Raw genomic sequence first — 25,391 nt, forward strand, 5'->3', positions numbered from 1 at the left:
GCATGCAACAGACCACATCACTCTGTGTGTGTGTGTGTGAGTTGGAAGGGGTGTGTGTATGTAAGAGTGTGCTTGAGTATACAAGTGAGTTTGAAGGTGTGTGTATTTGAGAGCGTGAGCTTGTTTGAGAGTATGGGAGTGTGTGTTCAAGAGTGTGTGAGACTTTGAAGGTGTGTGTGAGTGTGAGCTGGTGTTGGAGAGTGAGAGTGTATGAGCGTGTGTGAGTTGGAAGGTGTGGAGTATGTGTGAGCTGGAAGGTGTGTGAGGGTGTGTGTGTGTGAGTTGGAAGGTGTGTGAGGGTGAGTGTGTTGGAAGGTGTGTGAGGGTGACTGAGTTGGAAGGTGTGTGAGGGTGAGTGTGTGTGTGTTGGAAGGTGTGTGAGGGTGAGTGTGTGTGTGTTGGAAGGTGTGTGAGGGTGTGAGTTGGAAGGTGTGTGAGGGTGTGTGTTGGAAGGTGTGTGAGGGTGAGTGTGTGTGTGTTGGAAGGTGTGTGAGGGTGACTGTGAGTTGGAAGGTGTGTGAGTGTGTGTGTGTGTGTCTGTGCCCTTCCTACATACAGTGCTCACTTTCTGTCAGCCTCTGCTTGCTGCCCTATGCCCGGTGGCTCCATGCTATGTCGCTGATATTCCTTTCTGAATTGTCCCTTGTTGCTGACTTCCTGTCCGTTTGCCTATTTGCTCAGAGAAGGGATTTAACTAACTCCAGGTGATGGTTGGAGCTCATCTCGGGCATTGTGCCCAGAGAGGAGCAGGTGTCTCTGAGACATCCTCAGTTAGTGCTGCTCACACAGGGTCAGCATCTCCGCCCCTCCCCCCATCTGCTCCGTGGCTGGGCTGAGAGTTCCAGGACCTCCCGGTGTGTCCCCTGAGGCCTCTGACCTGGCACACCTGCTCTGTGTTTGCTCATAAGTGAGGGGTCTCTGTGGGCCTCCTGCAGAGCCTTAGTTAACCACTGATCAGCAGTGGCTGTGTACTGAGGGTGGCCTAGGACTTTGGCGTATCACCACCTTGTTTTACCTCCATGACAACCCTGGGAGACTAGAGCAGTTCCTCCCCTCTCATAGGCAAGCAGCACCCAGGGGGTTGAGTAGCTCGTTTGAGACAGCAAAGCCCAGGGATGGCAGAGCAGGATTTGAACCTGATGCCTGGGGTTCTTGGCTCATAACAGCCTCCTGCCCTGCCTCTGGCGCAGCCCCCAGCTGGTGTGACTTGAAACAAGAAAGCAAAACGTTCCCGGAGATCAGCCACAGGGAACCCTCTGGAAAAGTCTGAGTGCCTGGGAGACTTGCCTTAGACCCGACTGGGCTGCAGTTGTAAGCCATGAGAATTAAGTGTGTAGTGCTCCCGTTTTTCCTGCCGACACCGTGCTAATTTAGGCAGGGGTGTGCCGGTGTTGTGCTTGGTGACAGGACCATGGCAGGGAAGGGAGGGGCGTGACTTCTATTCCAGACCCGTTGCAGTAGTGCTCCTTCCTTCCAACACCCACCTTGTCTGTCTCACTGCAGACTCCTACACAGGCTTCAGTTACTACAAGTTGTAGGAGCCTTCCCAGCCGTAATGAGCGGGCTGCTGACTTGCCAGAAGGTCAGCTGGCGGACAGCCACGAGGGTGCTGGGTCGATAGACCCCAGGTGCTAGCCCCATACCAAGTCCCAGTACCACCCACACGTCTGCAGGTCCGTTTCTCTTGGTTCTCAGAGCGGCTGTACAGGAGAGGCGGGCATGGCCAGTGCTGCCACCATTTCACAGATGAGAGCTTTAGGTACCGAGTGGTGGCAAGGGGTGTTGCCCGAGGCCCACACGCCCTTAGATCCCCAAACCAAACACCAAACCATTTGCCATTGGGGCAGTTGCGACTCAGAGCAGCCCCATGTGCGCAGAGTAGAACTGCTTCATTGGGTTTTCAAGGCTGTGACCTTTTGGAAGCAGATTGCCAGGCCTTCCTTCCTAGGTGCTTCTGAGTAGGTCAGGCATTTGGTTAGTAGTCAGACATTTAACCGTTGGCACCACCCAGGGACTCCTTAGATCCCCATAGGAGGAAAGAAATACTGAACAAAACTGAGCTGCTTGGTGCTGCTTTGGGGTTTTACCATCATGCTCTGAGGCTAAAGGACTGTCCCTGTGCTTTGTGCCCCCTCAGCAGCATCTGTCCTCCACATGGTTTCTGTTGACCTGTCAAGACCCCAAGTGCAGTCTTCACAGCAGCCACAGGCTCTGATTTACCTAACACACATTCTCTCCACCCAGCTACAGCCTGGCCACACTCCAGGAAGCCTGTGCCCCCGGGGCCCAGCCACGTGGCTGTGTTGTGACCCTGGGGCCCTGCCAGATGCTGATGTGTGTCCCCGCCCCCTGGTGTGTCCACAGATGTGTCTGGGAAGCTGAGGATCTGGGACACCACGCAGAAGGAGCACCTCCTGAAGTACGAGTACCAGCCTTTCGCTGGGAAGATCAAAGACATTGCGTGGACCGAAGACAGCAAGAGGATCGCCGTGGTCGGCGAAGGCAGGGAGAAGTGAGTTGCTGGCCTCAGCCCCTCCCTTGGTGTGCTCTCTTCCCGGGGTGCCCGGGGGCAGGGGTGCACACTGCCTCCTTCAGCGTGCCCACGGGCAGGAAGTGGAATTGCTCCGCTGCTCTGCCCTCAGCCCTACGTCTCCCCCTCAGCTGCTCTGAGCGTGGCGGGCGGGACGTCTGTGGTGTGTGCTGAGCTCCTGACAGGTGCTGGCTACACCAGCCTCCTTCCCACGTGGGACTAGCTGGGGGGCTCCTTCAGGCTTGGCTTCAGTCAAGGAGCCTGGGTGGCACAAGCGGTTTGTGATAGGCTGCTAACCTAAAGGTGGGTGGTTCGAGCCCACCCAGCTAGTTCCTGGAATAAAGACCTGGTGATCTGCTCTGTAAAGATTATAGCCAAGAAAACCCTGTGAAGCGGTTCTACTCGGCTACACGTAACAGGCAACTCCACATAACGCGGCACCAGGTGAACACCTTGGGACTAGCCACCAGGGCCTGGCACTGTCTCTTTGTTCTCTGGGTCCTTGGCCCTTCACCTTCTAGAACTCCAGCTGTCACGTCCACGTCCAGATAGCAGGAGGGAGGAAAGGGAGCAGGCAAAAGAGACACACCTTTTAAGAACTGTTATGGGGGGTCCCTCCCAGCGACTCCCACATGGCCACACCCAGCTGCAAGGGAGGCTGGCTGTTTTTCCCAGGCTGGACATGTTCCCTAAGGTTCCCTTACTAGGAAAGAGGGGCCAGTGGGCATTGGTAGGTGGCAATCAGAGGCTGTTGCCCCCATGTGTCCGGTGACTTGGAGGGTCAGTACTGGAACCCAGGTTTTCTTGTTCAAGTTCAGTTAGTTCTGCCACACACCACCACTGCCTGCAAGCCCTTGAACTTAGCAGGCAAGCATGTCTTTACTTCCTTTACCAGTTGTTGTTGTTGTTGTTAGCTCCTGTTGAGTCAGCTCCTGACTCATGGCAACCCCATGAGCAATGGAAGCAGACCGTTGTCGTCCACAGGGTTTTCATTGGCTGATTTTCAGAAGTACATCACCAGGTCCTTCTTCCTAGTCTTAGTCTGGAAGCTACACTGAAACCTGTTCAGCATCGTAGCAGCACACAAGCCTCTACTGACAGACGGGTGGTGGCTGCACCTGAGGTGCACTGGCTGAGACTGGAACCCAGGTCATCCACATGAAAGACGAGAATTTTGCCACTGAACTACCACTGCCCCCTCCCCCTACCTGGAAACTTAAATTAGTGTTCTTTTTGGCATTAATTCTTCCATGATTTTTCAAATCCTTCTGTTGGTTTTCACAATTCATTTTTCGTTCGGTACCAAATAGTAACTGAAATGACACATTTTCATTGAATGCCAGCCGAGAGCAAGGCATTATCTCCTTTCTGGTCCCCCCAAAACGTGTTACAAAAGCAATGAAGCTGTAAAGATGCTCCCTAGCAGGTGCTTCCTAAGACACCTCCATGGGTGGGGCGCTGGGCCAGACACGAGTCCCGTCATGACCCAGAGGCCCTGGGGTTGCTCTTTGTCTTGGGTTTTTTTTGACAAATAGCACGTAAAGCCCAAATCCCAGTACTCTCAGTGTTTGCTCTTCCAGGTCATTCTGTTTCAAGCACCGGATGTGGGCCAGGGCTGCACTGCCGACATCCACTCCCCATCCCGTGCCTGGGGTCCTCAGCTCTCACATTTCACATCCGCCGTCCACGGCCTTGACTTTCTTCCCTTTGACCCTTCTTGTTGGTGAAGGTTTGGCGCCGTTTTCCTGTGGGACAGTGGCTCTTCTGTGGGCGAGATCACAGGACACAACAAAGTCATCAACAGTGTGGACATCAAACAGACCAGGCCATATCGGCTGGCCACGGGCAGCGACGATAATTGCGCTGCCTTCTTCGAGGGGCCACCGTTCAAGTTCAAGTTCACCATTGGGGTAAGTCGACGTCTCCCCTTAAGGTGGTTTTGGGTGGACTCTGTGCTTCTTATGTAAAGCTGGCAGGTTTAGACTGGCTTAGATGCTGGTGGCAAGCAGGCACGCGCTGTGAATGCCAAGATGTGTGGGCACAGAGCAGGGCTATTGGGAAATATCAGGCAGGGCGCGGGAGGGTGCACCAGTGCCCTGAGCCTGTCTGATCCCATGACTTCCACTGGTTGTGGATGGCACTTACCATGGCAGAGGTTCCGGCATGGAGGGCACCCCGGAGTGATGTATCAGTTTCTAGGGTGGGGCTTAGGGAGCATCTGTGAGCCTATGTACCCAGGCCCGCTCCCTGGTCTGGAGGTGGCCTTGTAGAAAGGGGAGCCTGGGGGTTCCAGGGGCTGTGGTCAGCTTGCTCCCTGGTCTCTGCTAAGCTGCCGAAGTAGGGGAAGAAATGAGCCTTCGGGAACATCGAGGTTTGCCTCCCACAGAGGGAGAGAGGATCAGGGTAAAGAGCGCCTGCGGAAGGATGTACAACTGAAAGAGACAGTTCTCCCTCTGCCCTCACGGAGCATCTCAGGCCTGAAGTGTGAGCAACTGGGCTTTGGGATCCCAGCTGTGCACCTGCCCCATGACTAGTGGCTGCACCTTTCTAAGCCTTACTTTCCTCTTCTGCGTGTGAGGAGCCTGGCACAGAGGATTTTCACATCAGCCGGGTGAACCGTGCGCAGCTGCCCAGCAGGCCCAGACCGGGCATGGCTCTCCTCTTCCCTGGCAGGGGCTTGAAGCCCATATTGTCCAGCTGGAGTGCAGGACAGGGAGTCAGTGAGTGGGGGCTGGGTACTTGCAGCCAGATCTCAGTGCAGCCTGTGGTTCTTCACTTGTCCTCGCTCGCCTGATGACTCATGAAGTGATGAGAACTTGGTGTCCTTCTGAAATCACCGTGGGAAAGGCAGCCGGCACCAGTGCTGGTGACAGACAAGAAGATAATCACAGTGACCACTGTTAACTAGGAAGTGACAGTTACGGGCTGATCGTGTCCTAGGTGGTGGTGAAGACTGGGGATTGGACCAAGGTCTTGGGACTGGTCTTCAGGGATGTCAGCGGTTTGGGTTTTAGTGTCTGTGCGTCATAGGGGATTGAGTTAGCTGGTGTCCTGCGAGAGCTCGTTTTCATGACTCCATGCCATGAGTCAGGAATAGCAGGCAGTCTCCCTTAGCCTGTCCAGGAGGGCAGGACTGTGCGAAGTGGCAGACTTCCAGAGACAGGTCTTGGCTCAGAGCACAGTAGGGCCCTCCAAAGATTCCCTGTGTCCCCAGAGCCCCCGAGCAGGCCTGGAGGGCTGCGTAGGCAGCACAAGGCAGGCTCTCATGCCTGGGGAGTGTGTACAGCTTGAGAGGCCCCCCCCAGGCAGCCTGCGGTCCTTAGCTGCTGTCTCCTGTGGCTGCCGCTTAATTAGTAGGTAGTAGAAATCTTGCTGTTTTGGGGGCTTTGTTGAATGAAAGCTATGGTTCAAGGTCATTGCTTAAGTGGGGCTAGCAGTACTGTGGAGCATAGGTGAGTGTTGCTGAGTCACAGAACTCCGTCTCCTGGTCTGAACCCGGGAGAGGAAGGACAGAGATAAGAGGCTTCTGCGGCAACAAGAAGCCGTCCTTGCTTGTTGCTTGTCTGAGGCAAAGCTACTCCCTCTGCGTCTGCACACATTCTCTCTGGTTTCATCTGGCCTTAGTCTGGGCTGTTTGTGGGGGAGGCTATGCCTAGAGGGGCCTTCTACCTGCCCCAGGAGGGGTGTGTCCACGTTACAGATGGGGGTTAGACAAGGCATGGGGTGGCCACTGAACTGCACTTAGGTGGTGGGGCCAGGGTTCCAGTCCAGGCCGTGCCCCTCACCACTGCTGTCCTGAGTGTTCATTCCATGTGGTGGGGCCAGGGTTCCAGTCCAGGCCACACCTCTCACCACTGCTGTCCTGAGTGTTCATTCCATGTGGTGGGGCCAGGGTTCCAGTCCAGGCCACACCTCTCACCACTGCTGTCCTGAGTGTTCATTCCATGTGGTGGGGCCAGAGTTCCAGTCCAGGCCACACCTCTCACCACTGCTGTCCTGAGTGTTCATTCCATGTGGTGGGGCCAGGGTTCCAGTCCTGCCTGTTCCCCTCACCACTGCCATCCTCTTGAGTGTTCATTCTCTATGGTGGGGCCAGGATTCTAGTTCAGGCCGTGCCCCTCACCACTGCTGTCCTCCTGAGGGCTCGTTCTGGGACTTCTAGAGCATGCTTTCTCTTTTCTAACCTGAGTACAGAGCCCTCGGCCCTGGCCTGGCGGTTTCTCTTAGAAACGCTTGTCTGACTGGCATCTTGTCTCCAGGTGGACACCACATCTTCTCCTGAAGACATCCTGGAGAGCCCATCACCCAAGAGTGCCCTCTGAGGACCGAGGGTAGCTTTGGGAGGGCCATGGACCTCAACCAGCTCCTGAGCGGCAGCCCACTGGCTCTGCGGCCTCTGGGCCAGCCGTGCCTCCAGGCCCGCGCTGGAGAGTGGGTTGGGGATGGTCCTGCACGGCTGCCCCCAGGTAGTGGAAAGGACAGTGTGGAATGCCACGGAAGTCCCACCTGTTAGCAGGAGCATCCTTCCCACACGTGTGTGCTGGAAAAGATTCTTGCAGGCTCTGCTGGCCTGGCCACCTTGTTAGGTGCTGACTAGTCTTGGGATCAAACCCAGACTCTTCCCTGTGGATCTGCCTTTAGGCCTTATAGCCCAGGGGTTGAAGCTATGACTGTGGAAGGCTAGGCAGGTACTAAAGCCCTGGTGACTCAGCTGTTAAGCACTTGGCTGCTGACCAAAAGATTGGTGGTTCGAACCTAGCAAATGGCTCCACAGGAGAAAGACCTGGTGGTCTGCTTCCATAAAGATTATTGTTGTGTGCTGTTGAGTCGTTTCCATCTCATAGCAGCCTCTATAGGACAGAATAGAACTGCCCCATAGGGTTTCTGCTCCACAAAAATTACAGCCTAGGAAACACTGTGGGGCAGCTCTACTGTGTCCTGTAGAGCTGCTCTAAGACAGAAATGACTCAATAGCGCACAACAACCAATCTTTATGGAAGTAGATCGCCAGGTCTTTCTCCCGTGGAGTGGCTGGTGCATTAGAACCTCCGACCTTTCACTTAGCAGCTGAGTACTTAAGCATAGCACCACCAGGGCCCCTTTCCATAAAGATTACAGCCTGGGAAACTGAAACAATTCTACTCTGTCACATGGGTCACGATGAGTCTGAATTGACTTGACAACATCTAATGACAGGTGGGGGGTGCCTGTCCTGTCCCAGGTCCAGCTCCCACCACCTTCCTCCTGACCATGTTTAAGGCCTGGTGATCAGGGGCAGGGCAGGAAAGCCTCCTTCTTCCCCAGAGCGATCTTCTCTTCCAGGTTAGAGGGATAACTGCAGACTGAAGGGGAAATGGGAGCAAAAGGCATAATAAATGTAATATAAAAGGGCATTTCCACGCACCCTGCACATGGAGTGTCCCACAGGCTTCCAGACGTTACGTAGTAAAAAGCCTGGAGATGCAGGGGTTTTGGGTAACTCCTTGAGCCTCTGTTGTAAGAGGTTGTAAAAACTAAATGTGTGGGGGGCTTTTTTAGAAGACATCAAATCCCTCTTCCTGTGAAGTCCAAATGGCGTGGTCTTTTCTCCCCCAGTCTCTTCATTCCAGCCTGTGACCACTGCAGGCTGTGGAGGCCTGGCGGCTCGAACCTCCCTCTGAGGGCCGGCAGCCCGTGGGCAGCTCTGGCCTGGAGCTGGCGGCCACCCCCCCGCCCTCGCTGGCTGCTCCCTCCTCAGGTCAGAGGCCTGCATGGTCTGGGAACTGGAGGCACTAGTGGAGGGGATGAGAGCCGCTGTTGGAGAGGGGGTGTTTGCTTCTGAACTTCTCTTCCTGAGCAGAAAAGGGCCAGCAGAACAGGAGGCGGGTGGGAAGACCAGAAGAGGGAGGGTTTGCATTGCGTCCTCGAAAATGAGTAACTTTTGCTTCGAATTTTGAGACGTGCTGAAGCCAAAACGTGTCGTCGTTTCCGTCTCACGAGTGTCAGGGTAGAACTCTGCTCCCCTGCATTTTCAGTGGCTGATTTTTCAGAAGTAGATCACCAGGCTTTTCTTTTGAGGTGCCTCTGGGTGGACTCGAACCTCCAACCTTTTGGTTAGCAGCCGACTGCGTTCACGGTTTCACCACCCGGGGCCTCCCTGAACCTGGACACCTACTGCCCAGTCTGGCTCCATGCTGGGGACCAGGAGGCGCACAGCTGCGTCAGTGATGACTCATGGTCTCCTCAGCCTGTTTTGGACTATGTGGAGCTCTGCTCGGGGGCAGGCTTTTTGCGTGCCATCCTGTGTGTAGTCTTACACATCACAGCTGTCTCCAGACGTGGAGTTTCCCACGTCTTTCTTAACAGTCGTAGATGAACCGAGGCACTTATCTCAGGCTTGGTTATTATTGGAAGTGTTGCCTTCCTAGATAATTGAATGCAGCTTGAGCTCTAAATGTGCAGGGTTTCTGCTTGTTTCTTCTTTTTCTTTCTGTTTCCTTACTCATGACGAGGCAGAAAACAGAAGTTCCAGCTCTCTGAGTGGTTCCTAGACGCCTGCTTTGTACCTGGCGCTGGGCTGGGCACAGAGTGCCCCTGCTTGTCCTTGGCTGTCTTTCCTCCCCCCCCCTTGTCCTGGCTGGCCCTAGTTTCTCAGAGCACCTTGTGAGCTGGGGGTCCTGCTGGGAGAACCAAGGAGCAGTCTCATCTTCTTCCCCCCTCGTCTCCTCACCAGTTTGCTCATGAGCAAGCCCCAGCCAGAGCAGGGTGAGTGACACGGCTAAGGCCACGTGGACAGCAGGTGGCCCAGGGAGGATAAGAACAAGCGTTTGGGTCCAACCATCTGGCCCTCCCTCAGCCCCCCACCACCACATCCCCCTGTGTGTCCTTTTTGACAATGTGACATTCCCCTGAGGAAGATAACAGCTGGGCAGATCTGTTGAGGGGGAGGGTCCCCTCTGCTTCTTACGAAGCAGGAGGCAGGGTGAAGGAGTAGTGCTCCCCTAGCACTTCACAGGGAAGGTATGGCCAAATTTTGAGGTGTGGTGGGCTGAAGGAAGGCGCCCACGTTTCAGTTCATGGTGTAAACCCATCATTGGAGGCTGACCGTCGCGACGCCGTGAGGCTCAGGGAGGGGGAGCAGTGAGCACAGATGATCAGTCAGGAGCTCAAAAACAGACCAAAACCAGGGGCCATCGAGGCGACTGACTGATGGCGACCCCATGTGTGTCAGAGTAGAACTCTGCTCCATAAGGTTTGAACAGCTGTGAGCTTTCAGAAGCAGATCACCAGGCCTTCTGAGGCGCCTCTGGGTAAGTCCAAACTGCCAATCTCTCTGTTAGTGCTGAGCACTTAAGCATTTGCACCAGCCAGGAACTCCTGAGCAAGCTTGTAGCCAGGTGAAAGAGACAGGTGGACACAGGTCATTGCAGTGTGGAGGGCGTGCGGTCATCAGGCGTTCCACACCCACAGGGCACTGGAGGAGCCCAGAGGCTTCCCCAGCAGACCCTGCAGTGGCTGGGGCAGGGTGGGGCGGGTCAGAGGGGCCGAGTCCCAGCCCAGGAGCTGGCCAGTTTCCCACACTTACCCCTTCCTGTGTGGGTCCCGCCTCCCTGAGGAAGGGCTATTTTTAGCCACTTTCTCTGGTTAATGGGCTGTTCAATGTCTGGTTAGCGGCTATTTCTGGAGCAGACATCAGTCTCCTGCTCATTTCCACTCTTGGCTGGAGTTGCAGGAAAAACTGACAAGGATGGCGAGTTCACGCACCTCCCACGATGAGGTTCTGAAGCTGGACACTGGAGTCCACACAGCCCCGGGGCCCTTGGGTATCTGCTCATCAGGCCCCACCATGAGCTGGCGTCGTTCCAGGGGTGGGAGGGGACTAGACAGGGCCCCTGCCAGCAGCACATCCTGGTGGGGAGACGGTGACAAGCCAGCCAGCAAGTGAAACACTCAGCGGTGGGGACTGCTGAGTGCTGTGCTGGAGAGAGAGAGCGCCGAGGTCGAGAGAGACGGGCCAGGGTGGTCAGGCAGAGGGCTGACGTCATAGCGGATGGGTCCAGCTGCTGTGAGCAGCTAGACTGCAGGCATGAGGGCCAACGGAACCAACACAAGGTGCCTGCAGACAGGCTCACTGTCGCGGTGCCCATGCCTCGTTCGGCTTTTCGGCAGTGTGTCCCCACTTCTGTGATCTGGGCGTGGGTAGGGGGTCAGCTTGTGTTCTGATCGCAGGGGACCAGTGAAATTGGAGTTTGTTAAGAATTGGAATTGAAAGGTGGCTTTAATCATAGCATATTCCTTAGGCACAGCAAAGAAAAATCAGCGCCCCCTCAATGTTGTTGTTAGGTGCCCTCAAGTCAGTTCTGACTCATAGCGACCCTGTGTACAGCAGAACAAAACAATGCCCTGTCCTGGGCCATCCCCACAGTCATCGTTACACTTAAGCCCATTGTTGCAGTCACTGTGTCAATTCATCTCATTTGAGGGTATCTTTTTCGCTGACCCCCTGCCTTACCAGGTCCTTTCCGATAACATGTCCAAAGTCTCGCCACCCTCGCTTCTAAGAAGCATTCTGGTTGTACTTCCTCCAAGACAGATTTGTTTGCTCGTCTGGCAGCCCATGATACATTCAGCATTCTTTGCCAGCACCATAGTTGAAAGGCGTCAGTTCTTCCCGAGCTCTGCTCCATTGGTGATTTGCTCTTAGAAAGGCTGGCACTTGCTCAGTCAGAGGGACCTGAGGAGGTGTTGACTTGCAGTCCAGGAAGTGGGAGAGCAGCGGGGGTGGGGGGTGGTGGTGGGATGAGACGACAGGACAAGGTCAGGGCAAGCATGAGGCCTGTGTGCTTGAAAAAAGCCAATTGGGGAGGCGAGAGAAGGCAGTGGTTTGGCCAGCAGTCTAGAAGCGGACGTTTGTTAAATCACAGTGGTTGATGTTTAAGACGGGTTGTTTGCCTCCCTGAACCTGTTTTCCTTGCCTAGAAGTGGGAAGCTGTGCGAGCCCAGCCCTGCCATGTGTGGTTTTGTGAGGGTTAGGAGAAGTCTGGAAAGGCTTTGTATCTGAGGTCGTTGTACCCCCAACTTTGAACCCCAGGGTCCTATGCAGCTGAGGGGGCGGTGGCGGGCCCTCCTGTTGGCTGCCCTGGACAGCGGACTTGGGCCCTTGCTGTGTGGCTGCCTCCTCAAAGCTGGTACAGCAGGTAGTAGTTGTTGTGCGATGTTAAGGGTCTAATCCCTGGGGTTGCTCCCTGCCAGGGCACGCCTGGGCTTGCCCAACCAGCTACCCCGGGCCCCAAGAGCCTGATGGGAAACTGGAGCTGGTGCAGTTCAAGTTACACGACCCTCTGGGCTTGGCTTTCTCTTGTGAAACCCTGGCCTGGAGGCCCTCCAAGGCCTTCTACGGGGGAGCGTTGGTATGTGACTGTGGTGGAGACGGCAGCAGTGCGGAGACCCCCAGAGGGACCAATTGGGAGAGTTAACAATTTGGCCGATTGAGCTTACTTGGGAATCTGCATTCCTCCAGCTCCAAATCCATAGAAACGCTAGAAAACACAGAACACATATCCTTAAAAGCAGAAAAGCCTCAGAAATAGCATAAAATGTACAAAAGAAACTAAAACAGCAGACGCGCAGCCGAGCTTAAAGAGTGCTCGTCATCACTACTCCGGGGGTACAGCGGCCACCTCTGGTGGCTTCCGTGTGACCCTGGCCCCTCCTCTGGGTTCCCTGTGTGCCCCCAGGTCTCACACTTCATCACTAAGCTGGGAGGGCGAGACACAGCAAAGCTGTTACCAGGTGCTTTGTAATGGGGACCTGAAGTTCAGAAAGGTGGCCCTTCCCTACAGTCACAAACCTAAAGTCCAAGTTAAGACTGAGACAGTGACCCAACACTTAATGTCCCCGTTCTTGTCACTGCCATCCTTCATGGGTGGTTTTGTGTGCCATTCAGTCTGTTCTGACTCATAGAGACCCTATATGATGGCTTCCTAGGCTATAATCTATGGGAGCAGTTTGCCAGGTCTTTTCTCCTGCAGAGCAGCTTGTGGGTTCAAACCTCTGACCTTTTGGTTAGCAGCCGAGCATTTAACCATTGCACCACCAGGGCTCCTTACCATCATGGGTAGTGGTGATGAGCCCAAAGAAAGCAGACTCCTCTAGTTAGATGACGAGGTCCTGGTCCCAAGATGGTGGTCACTGAAAGGAGGCAGGAAGAACAGTCGGGTGTGTAGGAAGAGGCTCACCTAGCTGGGCTGGAACCATGCTTGTGGTGGTGGTGGTAGTGGTAGCTGCCCTCGAGCTAACCCCATGCACAGTGGAACAAAACGTTGCCCCATCGTGCACCATCTCCATGATGACCCATAGAGTTTCACTGGCTGACATCTGGAAGTAGGTCTCCAGGCCTTTCTTCCTAGCCCATCTTAGTTTGGGAGCTCCACTGAAACCTGTTGCACAGCATAGCCACACGCACAGGTCTGCTGACAGAAGGGCGGTGGCTGCGCTTTAGGTGCAGCGGCTGGGCGTTGAACCCGGGTCTCCCGTGTGGAAGGCGGGGATTCTGCCACTGAGGCACCATTGCCTTCATTCTTGTATTAGCCCTCCATAAATTCCGATCAATTAATTATTGAGATGTCCTATTGTCAAGATACTTAGATTTCTCAAGTTTTCACCATCTTTTTATTTTTGTCGAGAAATATACACAGCAGAATACACACCAGTTTAACAATTTCTGCATGTCCAAATGGGTGACATTGATTACATTTTTCAAATTGTGCAACCATTCTCACCCTCCTCGGAATTGGTCCTCCTTCATTAACGTAAACTCTGAGTTGCTGTTGTCAGTTCCCATATAGATAGTTTTTCAAAGAGCATAATGCTCACTCTTTACTAGTTAAGCTAAACTGTCATATAGTTTTAAGGAGACTTTCGGGGAATTTTTTGGTTTAAGGTTTAAAGATTATTTCAAGGCAGTATTTTCAGGGGTTTGTCCAACCTCTGTGGCTCCAGAAAGTCTGGATTCCGTGGGAATTTGAAACTGTGTTCTGCATTTCCCACTTTTTGATCAAGATTCTTGTATAGAATCTTTGATCAAAACATTCAGAGATGGTAGCTGGGCACCATCCAGTTCTTCTGGTCTTATGGCACAAGAGGCAGTTGTTCGTGGAGGCAGTTAACCACACGTTCCATTTCCTCCTGTTCCCAACTCTCCTTCCTCTGTCGCTCCAGGCGAATAGAAACCAACTGTTGTGCCTTGGATGGCCGTTTGCAAGCCTTTAAGACCCCAGGCACTACATAATGAGCTAGGAGCTAGAATAGAAGCATGAAACGTGATACTAGGCCAATTAACTGGGGTGTCCCATGAAGCCATGACCCTAAATCGCCAAACCAAGAAACCAAGACAAGTTTTCATCATTTTAGAACGATTCTTTTTAGATTGGTCCGTGGGATGGGAGCACCCCTTTATACCTGCTTCTGCTGCAGATGGCTGTCAGCCGGGGCTGGACCACATCTGTGAGCAGGCAGGGACAGCCCCTGAGGGAAACCGCTAGACAGAAATGGTGTTTCGGTTGCCTCTTTCGTTGTGGGTTGGGGGGTGTGGAATAAAGTCAACTGTTCAATATGATGAGAGGGGAAGGAAGCCCAGGGCTGCAGTTGTCCATGGTGTTCAGGGGCTGTGTCTCCTCTGGCCAGGAAGTGTCCTCCTGTCCTCTGCAGGGTGGGTGACCTGGAGCCCAGATCTGAATCATGTGGCTCCGTGGGGTGAGAGTTACTTCTCCTTGGGGAAGACTGCCCACTTCGCAGGCTAAACGTTGGGCTTTGAAGTCATGAGGTTTCCTTGATTCCTGGCTCTCTGGCGGCCTCACTGGAACCGTGGTCGTGGATTTCCTCCCAGGCCTGGGTTTCTTCATCTTTAAAATGGGCATAATTCACCTTGAAGAGCTATCATGAGCATTAGAGATAGCATTTAATATACAAACACGTGAAATTCCTTCCACACAAGCAGCTCATGTCTTAAAATTAAGTCAGTGGTTTCCTTGGAGTTGGGAGTGGGAGTTATTGCACTGAGTTCAGTTGTTTTTCCTGAAAGTGAGGTTTTCATAGCCAGAGGCCTTTACCCTCCAGCGCCTCAAAAAGTGAAGAGTTAATAATTACCGAGAATTGGCTGCTTGGGAAGCAGCACCTGCAGGTGGGGAGGGAGGGGCAGGCATTGGGGCAGCTTTGCAATGGGGGTTTTTACAGGCTCGTTCTCTGATACACTCGCTTCCTGACAGACGAACGAATGATTCGTCTACTGACTCAGTTCAAGGCAGTCACTTCTGCGGCCCATTTCTCCTCAGTGTCACTCAAACCCTTATTCCTGAGGAAGGTCATGACCACTGTTCACTTTCTTTAACAAGTCAGCCGTTCACTCAGCAAATGCCCACCAGGCACCTACTGTGTGCTGGGCCGGTGGGCTTGGAGCAGAGGCCTCATGGTCTTGACCGTTTCTCTCTGGCCCAGGGAGACATGGGGGGCATTTCTGTGTGAGGATGTAAGGGCAGGGCTTTTACCGGAGGTAAGGCTTGGCTGGACGGTGGCCACAGTATGCTCAGGCCAAGCACAGGAATGGCCTTCCAGAGACACCAGCCTGTGCAAAGGTGGCGGCCTGACACAGGCAGGCCAGCCAGCTTTCTTCAGGAATGGCCTGTGGGCTTGTTTTGTGTGTTTTTTTCAGCACTGAAATTTTCCAGTGGGCTAAACAGGCTTGATAATACTAGCTAGTATTTGAAGCAGACTTTATATTTCATAGAGAATGTTTTCAGTGTCTGGACTGTGGCCTGTTGTCCAGGACGATAATTGTCTCATTTCCTGCAGGACCACAGCCGCTTTGTCAACTGTGTGAGGTTCTCTCCTGATGGCAACAGATTTGCCACAGCCAGCGCTGACGGCCAGGTAAGTCGGCACTCTCTGTTCTAGACAGACTGGATTGGGGGGGCGGGGGGAAATGGATGTGGCTGCTGATTTCCTGGTCTTGTGAAGCGGTTTCAGAATAGACAGACTTACTGCCTGTCCTGATATACAGAGCTTAGAAATGTCACTTCCTCCGTAAGGCAGGGTTGTGCCATCAAAGCAAAGCAGACGTGTCTCCATCTCTTTCCTTTCAAATAGAACTTGAAACTCAGTCTGTAAAACCAAAACCCAAACCATTGCCGTTGAGTCCATTCCAACTCATAGCAACTTAGTAGGATAGAGTAGAACTGCTCCGTAGGGTTTCCTAGGAGCCCTGGTGGCACCGTAGTTAAGAGCGTGGCTGCTAACCAAAAGGTCGGCGGTTCAAATCCACCAGCTGCTTCTTGGAAACCCTATAGGGCAGTCTTACCCTGTCCTTGAGGGTCACTATGAGTAGAATCGACTGAACAGCAGTGGATTTGGTTTTTAATCTTTTAGCAGAAGCAGACTGCCACATGTTTCTCCCACGGAGTGGCTGGTGGTTTTGAAAGCAGCCGAGTGCTTTAACCACTGCACCACCAGGGCCCCACTCAACCTATAAGCACTTTTTATTTTTAGGTTGATTCTTTTTTTTAAGAGGCACGATCCCAGACCCTCTTGCTGATAGAGAAATGGTAGATGCAAGGGAGTCCATCTCACATGGCATGCCAAGGACATTCCCACAAGCACACAGCCACGTATGACCCACTTATGTTTTTACTTCCTGGAAGATATACATCTACGATGGAAAGACGGGAGAGAAAGTGAGCACCCTGGGAGGAAGCAAGGCTCACGACGGAGGAATTTATGCTGTAAGTACGGACCTGCGTTGTGTGACTCTGTGAGGGGCTATAATCTGGCTGTTTGCAGTCGCTGGTACTCATTTTGAAGTTAGGCTTGGAAATGAGGGGTTAAAAGTGAACAGTGGTGTCGAGCTGCAAGGTTACATGGAAGAGGGTGGTCAGTGGGGAGGAGCCAGTGGGTGGGATAGGAGGCCTGGACTCTAGTCCTGTTCCCACCATGTGTGTCCCCTCACTGCCCTGGGCTTTCGTTTTCACCCCTTGGAAGCGGAGGCTGTGGGCAAGCTGCTCTTTGAGGTCTCTTCACACCCTGAAATTCTCTGACCCAGGCTACACCGTTTTTGTGTGAATAGATTAGCTGGAGTCCTGATAGCACCCACTTGCTTTCTGCTTCCGGAGACAAGACTTCTAAGATCTGGGATGTCAACGTGAATTCCGTCGTCAGCACGTTTACCATGGGCTCCAACGTTCTGGACCAGCAGCTCGGCTGCCTGTGGCAGAAGGACCACCTGCTCAGCATCTCGCTCTCCGGCTACATCAACTACCTGGACAAGAACAACCCCAGCAAGCCCCTGCGGGTCATCAAGGTAAGGATGAGGACCCAGGAGTAGCCTGCCTTCAGGGGTTGTGCAGAGATGAGTGTGTGGCCCACCCAGGAAAGGGAGGAACCGAGGAGAAGCTGTCCAGAGCCCCCTGGGCCCAGCGCTGTTTCAGGAGTGCGATAGGAAGCCAGTGCTTCTCGAGGGTGTGTGTTTAGCAGAGGAGAAGGGAGGCCAGAGGTTGAGTCCCTTTAGATTTGGACATTCAGAGCCTGGGGCGTAAGGGGAGGCTGCCATCCCCCCCGCCACCCCCCACAGGAGCTCACAGGCTGGTACAGAAACAGGATGTACGACCCCATGACCATGGGGCCTGCCAAGCCCGAGGGCGAGTTGGGCACTGAGAGGTGGGGGGCAGAGCCTGGAGAAGGATGAGGAGGGGCCGCCTTGGATCCAGGCGTTGACTGTTGGGTAAGTATGAGGGTCAGTGAGTGTTGTGTGGAGGGAGCCAGGGAAGGAACGCGGGAGGGAGAGCTGGGGTTCGGGGAAATGAGCCCCCTAAACTAGTGGGGCTGGACCCAGGGGTTGGAACAGTGATGGGGGAGATTGTTAAGCTGATCTTGTCTCTGTCACCAGGAGGGGCTGGCTCGGGCTACGTGCTTACCAGGGTCTGCCCTGTTTCCAGCCTCTGGGGTGGGGTCGTGCTTTTGATGTCTCTGGGGAACTTTAGCCAAACTACTTGCTCCTGAGATCAGAGGCCTCTCTTCTGGGCCCTCAAGTCCTCGATCCAGCAGTATCCCCTGTTTCCGACTCTCCTCTCCTGGGGAGCTGGTGGGGCGTTGTAGAAGCGGTAGCTCGGGGTTGAGCTCACCCTGCTCTGGCGGCCTTGGTGGGTGCCCCAGCCCCACGTCTCTGAGTCACCATTCCAAGGGCAACGGCTCTGCACAGTCAGGGCCCACGCCGCACACACCTTCCTGGCAGCCAGGCCTTTTTCGACCATTTCGGGCCACTCTGGGCGGCAAATCCAGCCCTTCCCTCCCCTGCGGCTCGCCCAGCTGCTGTGGGGCTGTGCACTCAGGCCTCTGAGGAGCCGCTGCACCCGGCAGGGCCAGTGCAGGCTACACCGCACACCTGCTCAGGTGTACCTTGCCGGAGGGGGAGGCCACTAAACTCGTCACCAGCTGCCATGGAGTCGACCCCGATTCACCGTGACTCCGTGTGTGTCAGAGCAGAACTGTGCTTCACTGGGTTTTCTGGGGCTGACTTTTGGAACGTAGATCACCAGGCCTTTGTTCTAAGGCACCTCTGGGTAGACTTGAACCTCCAGCCTTTTGGGTAGCAGCCGAGTGCTTAACCATTTGCACCACCCAGGGACACTTACTGCTAGCTGGTGCCCAGCACTGGGCAGAGGGCTCCGAGTGGCTTGTCTCACATCCTCATGAGGTACCTGCTGTTCTCATCGGCCACACTTCACAGGTGAACTTACCCACAGGGAGTGGCGGAGCCTGCAGCCGCCTGCTGCTGCTCAGCCTCTTTGGACTGTGGCCAGGTCACCTCAGTGTGCACGGGATCGCTGCCCTTCACCTCACATTCAGGGATGTATGAGTTTCCTGGGGCTGCCGTCACAAATTCCCACAAGCTGTGCAGCCTGGAACAGCAGAAATCCATTCTCCACAGTTCTGGAGGCTACAAGTCTAAAATCAGGGTTCTGCAGGGCTTAAGGCCTGGGGGAGGGTCCTTCCTGGTCTCTCCCGGCTTCTGGTGGCCCCAGGTGTTCCTCGTGGCTGTCGCTGCAGTCTCTCCTCTGTCTTCACACAGCCTTCACTGTGTCTTGTCTTTTGTCTCTTACAAGGTGGCATAGTGGTTAAGAGCTACAGCTACTAATCAAAGGTCAGCAGTTGGAATCCACTGGGCGCTCCTCGGAAACTGTATGGGGCAGTTCTACTCTGTCCTTTAGGGTCGCTATGGGTCGGAATTGACATGATGGCAGTGGTTTTTTTTTTTTTTTTAACGGGTTTGGGTCTTTTATAAGGACGCTTGGCGTTGGATAATCAATAATCCAGGGTGCTCTCATCTCAAGATCCTGAGCCTAATCACAGATGCAGAGACCATTTTTCTACCTAGGTCACATTCACGGGCTCTGGTGGTTAGGACATGAATGTGTCTTTTGGGGCCACCATTCACCACAGTACCAGGGGTAAGGAGCACCTGGTCAGAGACCCCTCTTGGCCCCCACATCCATCTGCTTTTGTGAGGTTTACTTGATGTGGCCCTGGGGACAGAGAGGGGCTAGCGCCATCTCAGCCCCACCAGGTTCTCAGTACAGTGGGGGAGTCCACAGATGGGGGTGCCTGAGGGGACAAGGATGCTGTTGCCTGGGGAGCTGGGGAATCACTTTTCAGCGGGACCTGATTGTGGGTGAGCATTTCAGGTATTGCTGTCAGCCAGCTTCCTCTGGCCCAGAGAGCAGTTTCCCTTGCACTGCCCCTGAGGGGGCCCCCAGACTGTCCTCAAACCTGCTCACTCTCACCCTGGCCACAGGATTGCCTTGGCTGCTCCTCAGGGATGAGCCACCCCAACAGTCAGGGAAGCCTGTGTGGTCAGCCCCGAGCTGGCGCTCCCTGCTGCCCGCTCACGGGCACTGTGCTGTCAGGCTCTTGTTCTAGCAAGTCGGCTGCAGGAATTTCACGGGCTTTTAAAGTTGTGAGGAAAGAAATTGGTGGCCTGGTCCTAACACTGCATGTACATGCATCATGGGGAGGTGTTGGGCTGATCTTGTGAGCCCAGGAGAAGCCTGGCTGCAATAGGAATCACCCGAGAGCTTCACACGTGAACTGGTGCCTGGCCGGCCCAGGTGGACACAGCTCACACGTCTGGGGATGGGTTTTGGGTGTGGGTATTTGAAAAAAAAAAAAGCACCTGGTAATTCTGATGGGCGGCTAGAGCAGCCACTCTTGAGCTCCAGGAGCATCAGAACCACCGGAGACAAGCTGGTTACAGCCTGGGCACTGGGTTCCCGCAGAGCTCTTGGGCTCATCTATGGACACAGAGGCAAGCTGGTTACAGCCTGGATGCTGCCCCCCTCACCCCAGAGCTCCCGGGCTCATCTGTGGGTGGGGACCAGCTGTCTGTGCCCGTGACCAGCTCCCAGGGGATTCTGCCACCCAATGGAGCCCCTCAGGCATGGGTGTGCATACAGTCCCCCAGCCTCTCATTGGGCACGGGCTGATTCTGGGGCCTGGGTGGGGTTCCTGAGCCCCAGTGGAGCTGATGCTGATCTGAGAACCACAGCTTAAGTGGCAAGACCAGCAGGGTGCTGTGCTGGAAAGGGAGCTGGTGTCAGGAGCCCCTGGGTCAGGACACCTCCATTTCCTTCCATTTCTGTCTTGGGAAAGATGAGCAACACAGTGTGTTCCTTCCGGTACTCCATTCCCACAAGAACTGTGTGTACCTTTCAGAAGATAGTGTGGCAGCAAACCACAGAATGCTCACAAAATTCTGGGAGAGAGCCCTGTCCAAGTGTCATGCCAGCTGGCTGGTATGTGTTTCTAACAGTGCAGAGGGACCCTGCCTGGATGTGATGGCCAGCTCCTCTCACCCCCGAGCAGTCATGGGAGCAGTTCAGTGCCCACTCCTGAAGTGGACGCTGTCTGACTGGTCGTGGCCCCAGTGCTGCTAGGAAGAGGGTCAGGGCCTGGAGCAGGGAGTTAGGAAAGGAGAACCCAACCCAAGGGCTGAGGCGAGAGTGTTAGACTGTGTGTGTCAGAATAGACAACAAACCTGCACAGAGGGCCCGTGACTGTCTGCTTCTCTGTGGGCGGGCCCTGGTTTTCTCACCACAGTGTGAGTCAGCCCCATGCTGCTTCCTCCTCTAGGGGCTGTGAGGGGCTGGTCAGGCATGGGTCACGCGTCTGCACGTCAGGTGCCCAGCCACGGAGACTTTGATGTAGACCCCTGACCCAGGCCGGAGGACAGGGACAGTAATATGGGGCTCATCAGATGGTCAGCCAGCATGAGAAGAGCCCAACCTATGCAGCGTGTTTTCAGGGAAACCGTGGGGGTCTTGGCACACCCGATGGGTTGAGGGGCTTGTCTCTGCTCCCTATCACCTGGAGGCTCAGTTGGTAGAAAACGGTCACCCGGTGGTGAGGGCAGATGGCATGTCCTTGGCTCACCTGCCATGTCTGTCTCCTTCGCAGGGTCACAGTAAGTCAATCCAGTGTCTGACGGTACACAAAAACGGCGGCAAGTCCTACATCTATTCCGGGAGTCATGACGGACACATCAATATCCTTTGACGCAGAGCTGGACCCGGAGCCACTGGCAGGAAGGTGGCAAATTCCTGTCCCCACAGTGTCAAAGGCGAGGCTGGCCAGGCAGCACTGGCCACAGCTGTGAGCCCTCCAGCCACACTGTGTCTGAGACACGGCGGTGTCTGCACACAGGGACCCCATCCTCTGCTCCATCAGCTCGGGGCCACAGGGCCTTGGCTGAGGAAAGCTGCAGCTGTGGCTGTTGGTGACTTCTAGCAGTATGACTTTCGAACGTTGTTGATGTCTCTGAACCCGAGCTGCTTCTCTTGCTGTGAATTAGAGCTAGTGCCTGCCTTGTCCATAGCAGTGTCTTAGCATTAGAGTTATTGGGTCTTAGAACTCAAAAGGATGTGAAGATCTCTCATCTGTCCTCATGTTTTGAAAACGGGAAAAGCAAAGCTCAGAGAGGTTGAATGCTTTCCACAGAGGCACACAGCTTTGTCGGCAGCAGAGCTGGGACCAGAACCAGAGTCTCCCAACTGCCGAGGTGGTTCTCTGGCCTCTCAGTGACGGTCCCTGAAGGTATGTGAGGCAACTCTTACGAATCCCGTCTGTCTTTTCTATAAGTCAGTCCTCTCAGCTCTCCCTAACAGTTAGTCTCTCCTGTGGCCGGGCACTGACGGCACCGTCACCCATGTTGGCGCAGCAGTCTGCAGAGGCCGGGTGCACAGGCACATGTGTGCACATGTGTTGTGGCTCCCTGCCGGTGCTGGGCACTCTGCCCCTCCAGACAAGCACTCCTGCTGTGTGAAAGGCTACCTTTCTGCCCATGACAGTTTTCCGAAGTCCCGCTGTGCCACACTGGAGAGACCCCTCCTGGAAATGGCTGTCAGGAACCCCCAAGTGTCTATCTTGTTTTTGCAGCATTTCACAGTTCATGCAGATCCGGGGCGGGGGCTTCCCGGCAGCCCCAAGTGTGGGGGCAGAACAGATAAGTCACGCCATCAGCACCTCCACACCCTCTCCGTGCCCCCTTAAACTAAAGAGATTGCGCAGGTGCCTTATGTCCAAGGCCCCATCACAGTTGGTGGCAGAGAAGACACTAGGATCTGCCTCCCTCCTGGAGTAGCACAGGAGTCCCTCCTCTGGTCATGCTGGGTCTCCAGTCCCCTCCTGATGGCACCCCCTCTCCCGCCCTATCCCCAGTGCAGCATCAGGGCACCAGGGGCCTCTTTCCCCTGTACTTAAAAGTGCTCCTTCAGTGTCAACCAGGATCCCCGTCGGGAACAGGAGTGATGGAGCCTGCCTCTCGTTTCATAAGGGGCAGCAGACTCCTTTGAAGTGAGGCTCTCACTTGTTGGTGAGAAAGAACGGTCTCATTACTGAAGTCCCGCCTGGAGTGCCTGGACTCAGAAACCAGGCACTTGGAATGTGGGTCAGCCCCAGGCTGTCGCTTGTGTCATCTGGGCAGTCATCAGCCGGGTGGCGGGGGCAGCAGGCCACCTGCTGCATTCATGGGCTTACACGTAGATTTTAGGGACAGCAAGGTGATCGATAGGTTGGTGCGGTTGCCCAGAGAATCCCAGTGGAAGATGACGTCTTCTGGAACCATCTGCTCTGAAAGGGGTGCAGTTACGCTGCTGTAGGGCCCCACCGCAGAAGGCTGCTCCAGAGTAGCCCGTCTGCATGGCTCCACATGGCTCACCCTGGCTCCGTGAGCAGGAAGGAGACTCAACTGTGTGGAGCTGGGCGTGCTGGGTCACAGTGCCCCGCTGACTGGCAGCTGGGTCGTCTTGCTGGCTTACAAGAGCCACGTGAGGGGGCGGCCCTCAGGCCCATGCTCGTGGTCCTGTCCCCAGCCTGCTGCTCTTCTTTGGCTGCCTGTGACTCGGCATTGGCTGCGGCCTTGCCACAGTGCAGGTACCACAGTCCCAGAGGTCAGGCTTTTCCTTAACCTCCTGCCCCACATTACTGGGATTCTGACACGGGTGAGAACGACTCCTTCGCTGGGAAAGGCCACACGAACCAGGTGTCCAGGATGACAGTCGATGAGGCCGGGCAGCTTGTCAGCTGCAGCATGGATGACACCGTGCGGTACACCAACCTCACACTGCGGGACTACAGGTGAGGGCTACCAGCAGGCTGGGGCTGGGGCTAGTGGGCCCCACGAAGGGCTGGGGCTGGGGCTGAGGCTGGCAGGGCCCATGAAGGGCCGGGACCAGCAGCAGTCATTGTCCCCAGGACACCATCTGCCCTCCTTGCTCTTGTGCCGGTCATTTGCTTTCCTGCCAGGCCTCTGGCTTGGTGCTGGGCTCAAGCCTAGCCTGCCTAGACACTGCACAAATGCAGACTGTGCAGCTTGCCAAGGTCTCTCCTGGTCCCGGTTGCCTTACCAATAAAGGAAGGTGACGGTCATGGAGCCTGCCTCAGTGAGCCGGTGTCCGGCACCCTCAGAGAGGTACAAGGCTGCCACCGTCCTCACGGAGGGGGCAGGCACTTCCACAGGCTGATTAAAAGACAGTGTTTTGTTGGCTTTTGCTTTGGAGCCTTTGATTGGCGGTCCTTGGCGCTAGGACGGTGACTGTGAGCAAATCACCTGAAGGCTTATGAAGGATGAGGACGGAGGAGATTGGTCCAAGTGCAGGCTTTCAAATCGTGCCAAGGGCTCACCATCTCCAGTGCTCCCCCCCAACACACATCACCACAGATTCTGTGCACAGACCTCTGTCCTGACCCCCAGCGACCTGTCGCACCTTAGAGGTGGAACCTTCTGGAGGACATCTTGGTAACTCACCTCTGCACACTGCCTGGCTCACAGCAGACAGGGGTGTTTGCTGCCTGAGCTCCTCTGCCCGATTTCAACTGTCTGTCAGCAATTCTCTCCCAACGATAAGTGACAGAACCTGCCCAGAACTCAGTTTTCCAGCCCTGGTCTGTCTCTTTCTACTTCCTTATAGTGGCTCCATACACTTAACGTGTCCCTAGTGAACACCTTCCCACTGGTATGCTGGTTCGGCCTGTCCACGTTGAAAAGGGAGTCCAGGGTTTCTATACATCCAGCTCCTGCTTCCTTCCAGGGAGTCAAATCCTGTCAGGACTCCTTAAGACAGCCCTTGCTGCGGGAGGTCACCTGATGGCAGGTGGCCTGTTGAATGAGCCTCGACAGACTAGGGACAAGAGCTGTGACCGGGTGGGATGGTGGGGTTGAGGGGACCACATCACAAATAATCAGAAGGCATTCTGGTCCCCAGGATTCCATGACTTCCTCTCACCGCTGCCTCTTCTCTCCCCACCCCCAGTCTTCCACTTCCACTGTGATTTATCATCTATTTGCCCTCAGAGTCAATGGGTCACTTTTATCTCCCTTTCCAGCGGCCCCACGGAAGAAAGGCCTAGCAGTCTGCTTCCATAAAGACTACAGCCAAGAAAACCCTATGGAGCACAGCTCTGCTCTGTAGCACATGGGGTTGCCATGAGTCTGAATCAACTAGACGGCAGTGTGTTTGGTTTTGGTTTCCTCTACTTAAGCAACTCTTCCTTCAGTAGAAATCCTCCTCCTCAATAGCCGAAGTTGCTGCAATTTCACAGAAAGTGTGTATTTAATACCTCCGGGAGCCACTTTGGCACTGAAGTGACGTGGTTCTCTTCTCTCTCTATCAGCGGACAAGGAGTGGTGAAGCTGGACATTCAACCAAAGTGTGTGGCCGTTGGCCCAGGGGGATACACGGTGGTTGTGTGCATCGGGCAGGTACGTGGTGTCCTGAGTTTTGGCTGGAAGAGACGGGAGTAACAGGTGGGAGCTTACAGCTTTGCAGGGTTTGGTTTCTCAGTTTCCTTCATTCCCCATTTTGACTTCCCCACTGGTGATAACAATGACAGTAGCTTTCAGAGCATGGTGCTGAGCACTCACTTGCTCTGTGCTAAGTGCTTCACATGTATTCACTCAGTTAATCCTCACACAGTCCTGCCAGTTAGATACCTTATCCCCATTTTACAGATGAGGAAACTGAGGCACAAAAAAAGGTTACGGTGTTTAGCTAGTGAAGGGCAGAGCTGGGATTTGAACCCAGCCAGCCTAGTCCAGAGCTGTCTTCTCAAAGCATCAGGCTACGCTGTGTGTCCACTAGCCATGTGGTCGAGGAGACATAACAGGGTTTGTGCTATCTTTGCTCATGTTCAAATCCCAGCCCTCTGTTGGAGCTGTGTGACTTCAGGCATTTTCCTCAGCCTCTCTGAGCTCTCGTTCTCCCGTCCCTAACAAGCTGGCGGGAACAGTTACGACGAAACACAAGTAGTGTTCTTTTTGCAAATGAAGCTGAGGCTTGGAGCT

At 54.6% G+C, this 25,391-nt stretch overlaps 1 protein-coding gene across 1 annotated transcript in view; it reads left to right on the plus strand.

The window, feature by feature from the left end:
* Nucleotides 1-25,391, plus strand: part of WDR1 (WD repeat domain 1) — a 53,402-nt gene that overhangs the window by 18,109 nt on the left and 9,902 nt on the right. The window contains exons 4-11 of the mRNA XM_049886505.1: nucleotides 2,365-2,512; nucleotides 4,260-4,440; nucleotides 15,359-15,436; nucleotides 16,204-16,284; nucleotides 16,626-16,859; nucleotides 21,008-21,100; nucleotides 23,034-23,185; nucleotides 24,722-24,809. Of these exons, the coding sequence (XP_049742462.1) occupies nucleotides 2,365-2,512; nucleotides 4,260-4,440; nucleotides 15,359-15,436; nucleotides 16,204-16,284; nucleotides 16,626-16,859; nucleotides 21,008-21,100; nucleotides 23,034-23,185; nucleotides 24,722-24,809 (1,055 nt within the window). The remainder of the gene's footprint in view (nucleotides 1-2,364; nucleotides 2,513-4,259; nucleotides 4,441-15,358; nucleotides 15,437-16,203; nucleotides 16,285-16,625; nucleotides 16,860-21,007; nucleotides 21,101-23,033; nucleotides 23,186-24,721; nucleotides 24,810-25,391) is intronic.

Source organism: Elephas maximus, chromosome 5, assembly GCF_024166365.1.
Source record: "Elephas maximus indicus isolate mEleMax1 chromosome 5, mEleMax1 primary haplotype, whole genome shotgun sequence".
NCBI classification, from domain to species: domain Eukaryota; kingdom Metazoa; phylum Chordata; class Mammalia; order Proboscidea; family Elephantidae; genus Elephas; species Elephas maximus.